Raw genomic sequence first — 13,853 nt, 5'->3', positions numbered from 1 at the left:
ATGCTATTAATACTTTTCATCTATGCCAGCGCTTTAAAACAGATCCACCACGGTTTTGAGCCCCATTAAATACAAAACGATGTACTGAATTTCGTGTGCATAGTTCATAAAGTTTTGATAGTAAATGTCAAACACGGAGACGGAAATGACTCAAAATTTATCAACAGTGAACTGCAGAATGATACCGCAAAACGTAACATTAGTTAGTTTTGTAGTTTATGTTCGAAATAGTGTTTAGACGCCCATAGGTTATTTCAAAACGTTGGGTTCTAAGGTAACCCCTTGTGCAAGTGAACACCCCTTGATAAAAAAGGGTTTTCTGAACGAGATTACATGTGTGTCAAACTGCGTAACTTTGTGATGGTATTAAAAAATTCTACAGTATATTAAAGACAGTATGTATCTTGTATCATTTACTTAAACTATATTTATATTTTTTTATAGTATTAGTACGATTTCGTATAAATATGTTCCATATTAATAATTTGCAAAAAACTTATTAAGTATAATAACACTTTTAGGTACAGCATTATCTCTTTATTATAGCATACGTATAATTCGATAGAAAGAAATATGTCTAGTAAAAATGGAATGAGTCAATTTTATGAGTTAAAAAAATCTCTATTTAAGTCTTTAAGAAATTAAAGATAAATAATCGTAGTGTCGAGTGTGATAGATAAAGTTCAAGCTTATTTGCAGAAGCTATCGAACATCGATTATTTAATATTTTTGTTAAGAATAGTAATTTAGATTTATAAAGCAGATAGTACACTTAATACGAGAAATTTAATTATGATATGACAACATATTGCTAGGCTACGCTTGTTATTATAAATTGGTTGTAACGAATCACGCTGTAGTCACAGGGCACTCGTATGAAAGTGATCTTAGACAGATATAAGGAAGAAATAGTAAGTTCTAGAAAGAACTTTATGTCCAGCTAGCTGTTCTGAGAGGTTTACGGATAGTGATTAAAACAAAAGTGGAATATTTAAAATCGATTCCAACGCGCGTCCTCCGTCTTTGTCTTATACTAGCTGGTGCCCGCGACTTCGTCTGCGCAGGATTAAAATAATATTTGTCCAAATGATGTAGCATACATATTATATCTACTTTAAATACCAGAAGCGATAAAAGTATCTAATTTCATTTAGGAATCAATTTATTACTACCAAATGTGTATTTGAAATAAATTATCAATTTTTGGTTATGGTTCACTATTTTAGCTATAATGACTTAAACATAACATATGGATATATGCTGTGGCGGGCTTTTTGTAGGACTATTTAAGATAAACATTTCCATCATACATTACATATTATGTGTAACTCTAGCTGTTTTGGCAGCGCACACCAGAATAGCTCGCAGTTGGTAGATTTTTTCTTACTTACTTGATATTTTGGACAATTTACACAATATCTTTATAAATTGTAGCCTATGTGTTATTGTGATATATAAGCTATATTATTATAAAGTTTAATTAAAATCCATTCAGCAGTTTTGTCGTGAAAGAGTAATAAACATCCATCCATACTTACAAACTTTCGCGTTTATAACATTAGTAGGATGTTAAGTAAAAACAATTGGCGTTTGTCTTGATTTGAGAACTGGCACTAATTGTAAAGTTAGAAGCATTTCATATACATTTCTTTTTTGACGTTCAAAAGTGTACATTGTGTTACTTATATTATTAAATGATTTTTGACTTTGACTTGACTTTGGCTGCTTTTAAAGAACGTCTCGATGAAATACATACAAAATACGGGTATATTAAAGTGCAATGAATTCATAATGAAATATTTTACATAATTCTATTATTTATATTGTTAATAAACAACTCTATTTAATTTTGTTTTAACTTAAAATATAAATCAGGTAAAGGCTTCAAAGGGTCAATGAGATTATAAATGCTATATAGTAAATTAACCTTTATGTAAATTTTGTGGTCATCAAGGATTACGTTATGAGGTCTAGGTGCTTAGCAACCGTTAGTAGATTAGTATGGGTATGTTTACAGTTTGTATTTTAATAATTCTTTTAAATTTTATATGTAAATTAGCTAATCAAATTATTCGAAAAATGCTACTGAAAATTAAGAAAACTTATAATTATTAGTAAAATAGATATTAGTATTTTTATTTTAATATTCAAATCCATCAAATCAAAATACGTTTATTCAGTTTAGATGCATCTTAGGGCATGCCTATGAATGTCAAAAACGTTTACAAAATTCGCGAAAGAGCAAGACTACGCCATCCGTTCGCAAAACTACCAGGAGGCCTTGTTCTGAGAAGAACGGGCAAGAAACTCAGCAAGTTTTCCCCTTCCTCTATATTACAATTATTCAAAAGAAAATTTCATAAACCACAACGTCATTAAAGTTACATAAGTAAAAAAATAAATAAAATCTGTTCTGTGATTTACCTCATTTACCATTATTCACGACACTTCAAAGATAACAAAATAAATTATTACAATATAACTAGAACTATTGACCGATAGATCAAAGCGTTCCGTAGATAATAGATGCAAAAAGATCTATAATAATAAATATAAGTTTGCTTATCATTGGTCAACTGCATGTCTGTTCCAATTTCAGACACCCGACACGATCCCTCTTTCCTTTTAACCAACCTATCAAACTCATAAACAAATGAGTCATCATTTCTTTTGTTTTACATCCCCGCCTCCATGTTATTCTCAGTGACGTTTGACGCTCAAGCGATGCTACCTACCCCCACTCGCCGCACCTTTCGCACTCGGTTCAACTGTGACCTGCGTGAGAGACAAGTAACAAAGTTATGCTATATAGCAAACAGGTTTTTTTATAACGTATTTATTATTATATTTCAGGTGTATTGGCATGTGACGCGGGCGCAGCGGGAGGCATGGGGGCCCCGAGGTGTGGGCGGGCGTTGCTGGCCGCGCTCACAGCGCTGCTGGCGCTCGCGCCCTCCTTGGCCGAGCTGGATGTTACTACCGTCGCTGTGTTTGGTAAATATTTACATTAGTTATTGGATATTTCAACAGTTCAATATGTACTTAAGACAAACATCAGTTAATAGTCGTTTTGTTTAAGTATCCTAATATTGTTTCAGTAACTGTGAACGTAGTAATTAAGTAGCAGCTCACCTACATTAATGCCATTAATGACGTAATTATTCGTCTGATAGCCGATAAGGTATTAGCCTTAGCATTAGACATCTGTGTCGCTCAGAATCTATTAAACGCTGAATCGTAGCTGAGTCTTAGTTGGCTGGTTTATATAATATACATTTGACGACTGGGGTTGATGTTTCAGTAATAATTCGCTTCGAAATTAAATCAGGAACATATTTGTTTATGGAAAAAATCAACTAACATATGTATCGAATTGAACAGAGAAAAAATACACGTGAATTTTACCATTAAATACGATAGGTATGCGACCAGATAGGTCCTTAATGGGTCAATTTCTATAACTTTTTTGTGTCATTGTATACTTGTTCATGCGACGGAGGAAAAGAAGGCCTACTTATCTATAAAGAAAAATGACCAAACTGTGTCCAAGGCCATGTACATTGTTTTACATGCATATAATTAGAAAGTTAATACAAAACTGTATAAATCAGCTTTCAGTAAGAGCACATTTATTATATAATTTTCAGATCCCTCAAAACGTGGAAAGATGATGTATGGTGACACATGTTCAACGGTGATGGAGTGTGGTTACCCTGACTCCGTGTGTGATGAGGTGCATAAGATCTGTCGCTGTCACCCTGATGTACCGGTCACTAATCATGTGGATAAATGTGGAAAACGTAAGTGGCAGTAATATGGTAATATTATTGTATCCATTAATTTGTGTTAACTAATTTTGTCAGATATTTAGGAAAATATCGACTACTCTGTATTTCTCTCTTTTTATAGTTTGTAAAATTGTTGTGCTTAAAATTGTAATCCACGGTTTTATAAAAATAATATCTATACGTACACACTATTTATTAAAAATGTTTATATGTAAAATATTTGATGACAGATTAACAATTATTTATATAAGTGCAAATCAGCTACAAACGTTTTGTCCAATTACCTAATACATAACTGATTTAAAGACTTATTTTTACTATTTAGCCTAAGTAACCGAAACGCTTACTGAACGCTTTATTCAGAAAGAAATACAGTGGTATGGAAAGCATGTATTATTACCATAAAAAGGTTCCATAACTGTTACACGGGTATGCTGTTTCGGAGGGAATGTTGTATGTTTAGTGACCCTAGTGTAAACTGAAATATAGAGAAGTAAAAATAGAATAAAACTTTTTGATGGTTGCGCAAAATAATGAAATGCTTCAAAGCAAAATGAAAAATTTAGTAAATAAAAACCAAACTTTCTTCATCAGCCTAACATTTATAAAATTTTCAAGAGATATTTAACTTACTTCAAGTTTCTCTATCTCTTATAGATATTATAGTATACTTCTTTCAGCAATTGGTTTTAGGTAATTTCGTCCGTCTTCCTAACACTATTTTAATTCACATGTAAGGGATATGAAAATGTTCCTTATTTGATATTAGTACCTATGTCCATATAAGGTACTGAGTATTGTAATGAAACGAGGCTCTTCAGGACACAACTATTTAATACGAGTGTTGGTACAATACTGATTTATATTAAAACATTGATGCATTTATATTAATCATGTAGACACAAAACCATTTCGACTCACGATTTTGGACACTGCTTGGATATTTTATCATGAGATTTGTATTGGAATAACTTTCTAAATTCATATAGAATTAACATACAAATAAACAGTTCTCCTCACTATTTATGATAATATAGATGAAGAATATGTAGAAGACATATTAGAATTAGTATACATTAAATATACAAATTCAGAAAATAATTATGATTATTTGAGATCTGAAGGCTCTGTATACGAGTATTTTTGCCGCATTGTTTTATTACTCTTTCGCAGCACAAGAAACTAAAAACTATAATAATTTTCAGCCTTGTTGCGAGGTATTATCAGAATTAAATTAATAATAAATGTGTTATAAATTGTGCAAGTAATTACTAGAACAAAGAACTGACGTGGTGACGACACGCCATCTACAACTTTGGCTTATATCGATCTAATGCAGTCGTGGTTAGTTGTCCTGCATACCTGTCTATTAAAAACTGTTGTTTCCTTCTTTTGTCTTGCCTCTGTTTGAATAATGTCAATATATACACGCAAGCTAGACAATTTGGTGGTGACTTGTAGGCATGCATTTTCACGTGCTATGTTAATTTTTGTATTTCATATAGCAGTTGCAATGTGGGGTACTGTAATACCATAACACAGATTTCTATAAACCAGCATACCTAGACGCCATACGCTACTCCTAGACAACCTCATCCTAAAATCTAGAACTGCCCGCTTTGGCATTCTGATAAACAATAAACTACAAGGCAACCTTATCAAAATGCCAAATCATAAAATGATTGACGACTGATTTGAGCGTGACCGCCGCTGCGAAAACCGCTATGTGAGTTCGAAAAGTGAGTTACAGAATCGCAAGGCTGACTTGGATATAATTGCGAACGACACTAGTAGTTTTCTAAAATTTACTTTATATCGTCTATGTATATGTTTTATTTGAACTTTTCAATACTTGTATACAACCTGTACTAACATATCTCAAACTTGGGCGCCCACTAAAGCGCAGCATCCTGGTGTATCAAAAATCGATGGAACGATGTATGATAGGGAAGAAAAGAATAGATAAAAAGATACGTAATTAAAAAGAACAACAGTATCCGATGTAATCACAAAAATAAATAAACTTAAGTGGAAATGGGCGGGGCACATGGCAAGAGGATCAGAAAAGTGGAGCAAGAAAGTACCAAACTGGTGCCCAAGGTACAATAAACGAAAAAGACGAAGACAATTTAGAAGGTGGATAGACCGAATGAAGGAAACAGCAGGTGGTATATGGTAGAGAGTGGCACAGCGCAGACAGGAATGGCGGGATTTAGAGAAGGGCTTTGCCAAAAGAGGGCACTAGCTAATAGCTAAAAAGAATGAGATAGAAATATAAATATGTTTAAGTGTAAAAAGCATCTGAAATAAAAGGCTTTTATTAATATTAAAAGAACAATTTATTACTAATTAAATAATTTAAATTTGTAGCTGCTGGCATCAACGAAAGCTGTATTTTCAATGAGCAGTGTGAGGACGTTGTGTTCAAAACTGAGTGTAGGAACGATCGATGCGTGTGCAAGTATGAATTGATCGCTGAGGTGTCAGTGGATGGCAGCATTGTGTGTAACCGTAAGTTTTTTATCAACCTTCTTAGTTGTTCGGTTATAATTACTCATTTTAGTATTCTTTCAAACATAAGGCACATTATTTGTGATCAGCGATACACTCGCTCCAGTTGATAAAGCTCCTTATAACCTCCTTATAACCTTAGTTCATTGATAAACTATCGTTTCCTAATTTCTTTCAAATCAAGTACAAGCTGCGCTAGTCATTAATAATCATGAAAAAACTTCTCTAGATACAACCAGAACAGATGTTAAATCGTGAGACACCAATTTCCAATTTAACATTTGGGATGCTAAATTCATATACACGGAAAATCTTAATATATATTATACATGCATCGCTACAAAAAACCAATAAATAAGGATACGATATTGATATACACGTTCTTAACGCCCTCCAATAAAAAATAAAGTTTTTGAAGTAAAGTCAATTTTCATTCTCATGATATTATCAATTTATTAAGTATACATATATCTACGCTTTTTATCTCTATAACGATCACTTAATTTAGTTTATTTCATTTTTAGCTGAAAAGGAAATAGAAATCTCTACCAAGACTCTGGACCCGGCTATGATTGGAGTACTGGTTGGTATGGCGCTGATGTTCGTCATTATTTGTGTCGTTTTGCGGCTCTTTAGCAGGTAACACTTTAGCTAAGACCGATAATTCTTATAAAGTATAAAAATATAAATACAAGAAAAAAAAAATGTTTTTTTTTAAAACGGGTACTTAAACTGTTTAGAGAAGCATGTTAATGCGAATTTAAATATTGATCACAGTGCTACTTTGTAATTTTAAAATGTATTTCATTATTTTCCGTAGCGCGTGATTTTAAGATCTATTGATAAATCTCTATATAAATTGTTATATTATGATGTTATTTAACGTAATAAGGATAATTTGTTAACTAATGTAATTGAGACCATAAAGAACAACGATCTTTACATTGTATCGGTTCTGAAGACATTAAACTATATAAATACATGCGCAATACATCTAACTTTTTCAGAGCCCGATGGAGGGAGAACAGAACAATTTTTAACACCCCTAATCCACGACTCATGAACGTGTCTCTACTAAGAGACTCAAAACTTTTGCATGCTCAGGTAATCGCTATAATCAAATAAGATTTTTTTAATTCTTCACATTGTAAACAATCATACAACTAAATCTTGAATAATTAAACTAACCATAAATTACCAAGGGCTTGTTTTTTATTCATGTATATTAATTTAGCTTATACTAACGAATATCCTTAGACTAAGAGCGTTTTGAAGTGATTTAGTCAATTCAAAGTTAGGGAAAAATGATGAGAGTCAATTTTTACGATGCGCCCGCGCACCGTCACAAAAAGCCGACACCCTGAAGTTAGCTACGTATAGTCAACATTTTAGTTTTTTCTATTGCTAGTGTCGTTTTTTCTTCAATAGAATACAATTTTTGGAAAGATTTTTATCTTGTTACGCCAAAGAAGTATAACATCTAACGCGTGTACATAAGTACACACACGTTTTTTTTTTTTCATAATATCGGAAGAAATAGAATGCGATATTCTTGGCCCTTATTACTAGTTAGTACGTAGTTTAAGCAGTTTGATTTATCGCCAGGTAAATGTGACAGATGTTATCAATATTTATAATTGTATATGAATAATGTTTCAGGATCGACGCGGTTCTCGAGTAAGCGTTCGACCTCCGTCACGACAAGCTAGCCAGCAGGAACTGAGACCTCATTCACCAAGTCCAGGTGAACATATAATTTAATATATTATAATTATTTCCTTCAGCTTCTATTTCATGTTTAATGTCGAACAACCTTACTGAATATGTAGTGACTCTAACCATCCACTTATAGCTTGAAAAGAACTGTGTTTCCCGTAGAAAGAGAACCGGGAATGATTTTTACAGACAAATCTTATTACGTAACTTTTAAAAATCACAACTAATAATAATCCAATGTGTACCTTATATCAATAACGAAAACCATTACGTATTTAAATAAATCTAGACTACTTTTTAAAGATTCTAAAAATAGTATTGAATCGTCAAGGAAAGATTTCACTTGTTTTGAGTAAGGTTTTGTTCATTCCCTTTAAAGCTTCTCGGTCTTAATGCGGCGTTTTTACTTTGCCACGAGATGGCGTTAAACACAACTGACAAGTTGTGTCTTTTAGTTTGGGACGTAGTCCCTAGATGTCGTTTAACCAATTAATTGCTACATTGATTGATGCTTCATCTTTTTATGCATTAATTAACAAGAAAGCGCTCCATTAAGACTAATTAAATTTTCTACTTTCTTATCCTCGCTGTTTCTTCACTTTTTAACTCTAGCTATGCTTCTATCCTATATTTGTTATAACCGCCATCTATGAATCGTAAGAATAGGCTTCGGAAATAATTTTACTTTCTAAAAGTAATATTGTAAAAAATGTGGTACAAAATGTAATTTAACAACAAGTATTGTGTCATTAAGGAATTAACTAACAACACAAAACACATTTTTTCTTAGTTAATAGTTATCAACTATTATATTTGATCTTATCAATATATAGGTATATCTATATATTGCCTACACTTACCTACTTACCTACATTTTATTTTGTACATTTTGATTTTATATACAGTAGTAAAAAATTCAATAATGGATTATCATCAAATAATTTTTTGGGTGGAATCATGTCTTTTTCTGAGTAAGGCAAGCTGACTACATAATATATACTTTACGCGTCACACATAATATAAGATATTTTGTTAATTAATACTTTTAGTTATTATTTTTTTGTATTGCATTACGACTAAAATATAACTCAGTAATATCTATCGATATAGGGACGTTATTTTTGTTTGACATATATTTAATTGGTGGTTTTAATAAATAAAGTCATTGTGTAATTCATACATTATTTCATCTACCAACAGCACGTCCTCACCAAAGCCATCAGCTCCACAGAAAACACTCAGGTTACTTGAAATTATTTAAAATTTTCGCTTTTCTATAGAAAATAGGCATGGTGAGATTAATCAAGAACGTAGTACATACGAAAATGTATATACCTGATATATTATATTAGTAATTCTAATAGGTTTTAAGTCTAAGTCAAGTTTTAAATTTTGAGTAGCCATACAATTTTGGAGTAGTAAGATTCTGATTAATCGTTAGCTTACGATAATAATGAAATATTCAGTTGTTTTTAATAATAGCACAGTTTTAACATTTTTAGGCAGATTAAGGTAGACTAAGTAGGAGAAACGTCATTATTTGATAGACATAAGTTTACTTTAAGTACTTTTGCTGCATGCTGAGTTAAGTTTTGTTTAAGCATGAGTTTGACGGCTTGTTTCCACTTGGAATTGGCTGAATCATTGCATGAATTGTAGCGTTAAGCTAACTCGTGCGTGAATTGATGTTATTACTATGACAGGTTCTCGTCGTGGTTCGAAAGCAAGCAGTGGTCATTCGGGCACCTCTTTAAGGTCAGCTACTCTTCGATCCCCTAACACAACGGGACCCACTTCGGTTACCGTCGAAATACGTCCACCAGACGCTTGAATGTCGAATGACAGCCAGGTAGTACAAAGGAAAGTTGCAATAATTCAAATTATGTCCAAATTATAATGTTTGTGATAAAATTTATCAGGCGCTTATATTTATAAGCATTTTATAACTGCTATTCGGCAACGCACTGATGTGGTGAATACCTTTAAAAAGTGCCTCTTAACGAAAAGCTTAAAATTTGAATCTAATAATATACCAACATAAATTAGTATTAAGACACATAAATAAAGTTTAAAATTACCACATTTTACAGTTTCAATCACTTTAAAGTATATAGCACCAGAACGATATAGGTATAGAATTAGCTTTTTTAGCTTAAAGGTATAGCTTTTTAGCTTCTTTGTAGGTGAATAATTTGAAAAGTCTATTATTAGAGTTTAGGTATAGTCTTTGAATTTCACGTAAGTTTACGCTAGATGAGATATGCATTAGATTCTATTAAAAACTATAAGGTAGTTATATTTATGGGGACCACCTCCTTCTAGGAGTGACCTGTTATTTTTGAGAATATCGAGATGGGAAAGCCTCTATTTCGCTTCGAAACTAATAGAATAAAGGGTAGATAATTTAGTTTGGAATTAGTGGGAGTTGAAAGATATAGTTTAAATTTTCTTCTAAAAATGTGTAAAATTGGGGAAGTTTACACATAGGCTTAAGGCTTCGTGCACATTGGGAGCTTAGATAATCGCAACGCACAAGCGAGTTAATAAAATTAGAGATTATAAAATATTTTTAATAAACTTGAACTGATAAATGTATCATGGTCATTTGCGTACGGGAGATATTTCAATATGGGGAAGAATTGATGTATCATCCGTACTATTAAATCATTAAATCATTTGGATAATAAGCTAGTATATCTTTATAATATGCTCACGATAAAAATTATATACTTAAAACACTGTGCTAGTTATATTATGTCTACGACAATGCTATGATTTACTTATATAAACTTTTATTATACTTCTGAGAGTTGTTTTATTTCTTCCTTCCTTCCTTGTTTTTAGGTATAAGAAATTATTGAAGTTAACTTTATTACCGCTGGTGAGTAAAGGGACATATACTGGATTCAGTCATAATCAATAAAATGACTTTAAAAACAAACTTATACAAATGTTGAAAATCAGCAGTAGTTACCATAACACATCAACAGTATTTTTTTTATAAAATAGGACGCAAACGGGCAGGAGGCTCGCCTGATGTTAAGTGATACCGCCGCCCATGGATACTCAATGCCAGAGGCTCGCGAGTGCGTTGCCAGCCTTTTAAGAATTGGTAAGCTCTTCTTGAAGGACCCTAAGTCGATTTGATTCGGAAATACTCCAGTGTGCAGCTGGTTCCACAAAGTGGTGCGTGGCAAAAACTGTCTTGAAAAACGCTCAGTTGTGGAACGGCAGACGTCGAGGTTATACGGGTGGAATTTCGTATGCTTCGAGGTCCGATGATGAACCTCAGCTGCAAGTATTAATCCGAACCACTACTCTGAACACTCTCCATAGTAAATGCGGTAGAAGATGCAGAGTGACCCCACATCTCTACGCAACGCCAAAGGATCTAGCCGCTTAGAGAGGGATTGATCGTCGACGATTCGAACCGATGCGTTGAATACGATCAAGTGGAAGGAGCTGGTACTGGGGAGCCCCCGCCCAGAGGTGATAACAGTACTTCATGCGGGGCCGAATTTGCGCTTTATAATTTTACTCACACCCTTGGCAACAAGACACAGTGTCAGCTTAATTAGGTATCTGCCAAAAGTCTCAATGGCTTTTAAATAATCTCATTTCACTCAATACTTGTATACTCAATACATATACCTGAGTAAGTGACGACTGGGTTAGCGAGAAACCTCTATTAATGAGAGTATTTACTGGGTCCTGTCATTTTGTCCTCCTAAAACCTCTATAAGTGAAACATGAAACCTGATAAGTGACAGTCATTTCTCACGCGTGATCCTCTATAAGTGAGAATGATACTTGCCTATATCTAAGTGACAGTTAAGCATTTAACTTCTGCTATTTATGACTCATTCTTAAATTTCGAGGAATTCTTACTTAATTCAAACCAAATGCGTCTGTTATTGTTTTCTATAGTTTTATGAACTTACATTGAAATTCCAACAAAACGAGATGTTTTAAAGACATTGGAGACGCTTCACAAATTTTATGAATATAGTTTTATTAAAATTAGACATTTAGGTTCACCTATTAATTCAATAAATATGTAATACCCATACATACACGTGATTTATTTTTAATTGTATATATATATTGTATTTCTAACTGTATATTATGCTTTCACATATCGAAGTCCAGAAAACCATACCGCCTATTTGACGCTACATACCAACTGCAAATGTCCTTTCCTGGAACCCACTAAAAAAACAAGTAAGTACCTGGGATTAATCATTAATCCGAGACATTGTCCGAGGGCCCTCAAATAAACTACCTCTGTGTTGCAGTTCACAAACTTATAAATGTTTTCAAACGCCTCAGAAAACCTTCCGATCCACACACAATGAAGATACGCCACGTGTTTACTGTATTATGACAGTCGATATTATCTTACTGCATCTCGGTATGGGATGGAGCGGCTTCTTCAATGGTGAAAATAGAGCGTGCCCAACGCGCTAATCTTAAGATATCATAAATTAAACCTTTCAATACCCAACTTCACCATTGTGCAACAAAACAAAACTTCTAACGGTAAGACAACTATACTTGACAACATGCCAACTTTTTTGGAAACAAACACCAACCACATGACATCATACACAACCCAAACCTACTTAGCTAGCTTTAAGCTACCCAAAAACGCACTTTCTTCGCCCAACAATTTTACTCTTTCAGAGGCCCTTTCATTTTTAACCAATTTCTTAAAAATAAAACTTTTACTATCGACTTCTTCTTCAAGACATTATACATTCACTAACAATCTTAATATCCACAATGCAACATTTTCTCAACGTGTCCTATGCTGATAAAGTGTTATGTAGAATTTATTCTTCAATAGCACTTTTTCAACAGCAAGCAGTGCCTGTTCTCAGCAGTACAATCTCACATCCTTACTGTCTTCGGACACGTATCTCGACGTGGTGATCAGTCCATAGAACGCCTTGTCGTCCAAGAGGTGGAAGGTCACCTACTCGATGGACTGACCAGATCAAGTCTGCCGTAGGAGGTTCACTCGATGAGTGCAGCAGGATAACCCGAAACGTCGTGAAACGCATCACATCTGCCACTTCTAATACTACTACTACACAGCGATTACGGCCGCTCTGTCAAGAGTGTACCGGATAAGAAGAAGAATATTTTTTTCAGTCAAGTACCCAAAATTATAAATCTGTCACATGGAAGAGACTAGCTTAGTGGATTTTCTCTTTTAACAACACATCATTTTTTTATTATGTGTATTAAAGTTTTCTTTTTATTTATTTGAATACAAGTTTGCGAATCTAATTGAAATACATGAAGAGATCATTGATGTTTGAAATTTCTACCAAGTCATTTTGGAATAGTTGTGGAAACATCCATCTTCCGAAGTTAATAAGGATAATAAAGATAAAATTACGCATTTAAGAAACTGATTTACAAGCTTATTATATATATTTACAAAATACAGTATAAACATATTTTAGTGCTGGAGTAGACAAAAGTTATGTGGGGTTGGAAGTTCTGAGTATGACTTCCACCGAAACTAATTTTAATCACCGGTGACTGCTCTATGTCCCAATTTAGTCTGCAGTACTTCAAACAACGCCTTGGAATTTTTAAAATAATTTATGAAATTTTTATTTTAATATTATCTAGAGGTAGTTCACGAAATAGTGAAAATCCAGATTTTTGTCAAGGTGTTCCGAGTTTATGAACATATACTTTAATTTAATTGGCCAGGTTTTGCGTACCGTATATGTCAGGGAATCATAAGAGCAGGATTGGCCTAGTAGCTTAAGAGTGCGATCCTCATCCCTGAGGTCATGCGTAGGAACCACGGCATTAATACTT

General features: G+C 33.3%; 1 protein-coding gene across 4 annotated transcripts in view; it reads left to right on the top strand.

The window, feature by feature from the left end:
- The window catches only part of LOC125063543, a 30,900-nt gene extending 20,081 nt beyond the window's left edge, over nt 1-10,819 (top strand). Inside the window, exons 2-9 of one of the 4 annotated variants that reach the window (XM_047670040.1) lie at nt 2,854-2,994; nt 3,648-3,800; nt 6,159-6,299; nt 6,824-6,938; nt 7,307-7,403; nt 7,959-8,043; nt 9,216-9,257; nt 9,740-10,819. In XM_047670040.1, the coding sequence (XP_047525996.1) occupies nt 2,889-2,994; nt 3,648-3,800; nt 6,159-6,299; nt 6,824-6,938; nt 7,307-7,403; nt 7,959-8,043; nt 9,216-9,257; nt 9,740-9,846 (846 nt within the window). In that variant the 5' untranslated portion in view covers nt 2,854-2,888 and the 3' untranslated portion in view covers nt 9,847-10,819. Of the gene's footprint in view, nt 1-2,853; nt 2,995-3,647; nt 3,801-6,158; nt 6,300-6,823; nt 6,939-7,306; nt 7,404-7,958; nt 8,044-9,215; nt 9,258-9,718 lie in introns of all 4 variants that reach the window. The other 3 variants (XM_047670039.1, XM_047670042.1, XM_047670041.1) reach the window with 3 other exon arrangements.
- The last annotated feature ends 3,034 nt before the right edge of the window (nt 10,820-13,853 follow it).

This window comes from Pieris napi, chromosome 3, assembly GCF_905475465.1.
Source record: "Pieris napi chromosome 3, ilPieNapi1.2, whole genome shotgun sequence".
NCBI classification, from domain to species: Eukaryota; Metazoa; Arthropoda; class Insecta; order Lepidoptera; family Pieridae; genus Pieris; species Pieris napi.
Note: the sequence above shows the minus strand (reverse complement) of the source record. Positions and strands in the feature narration are given on the sequence as shown.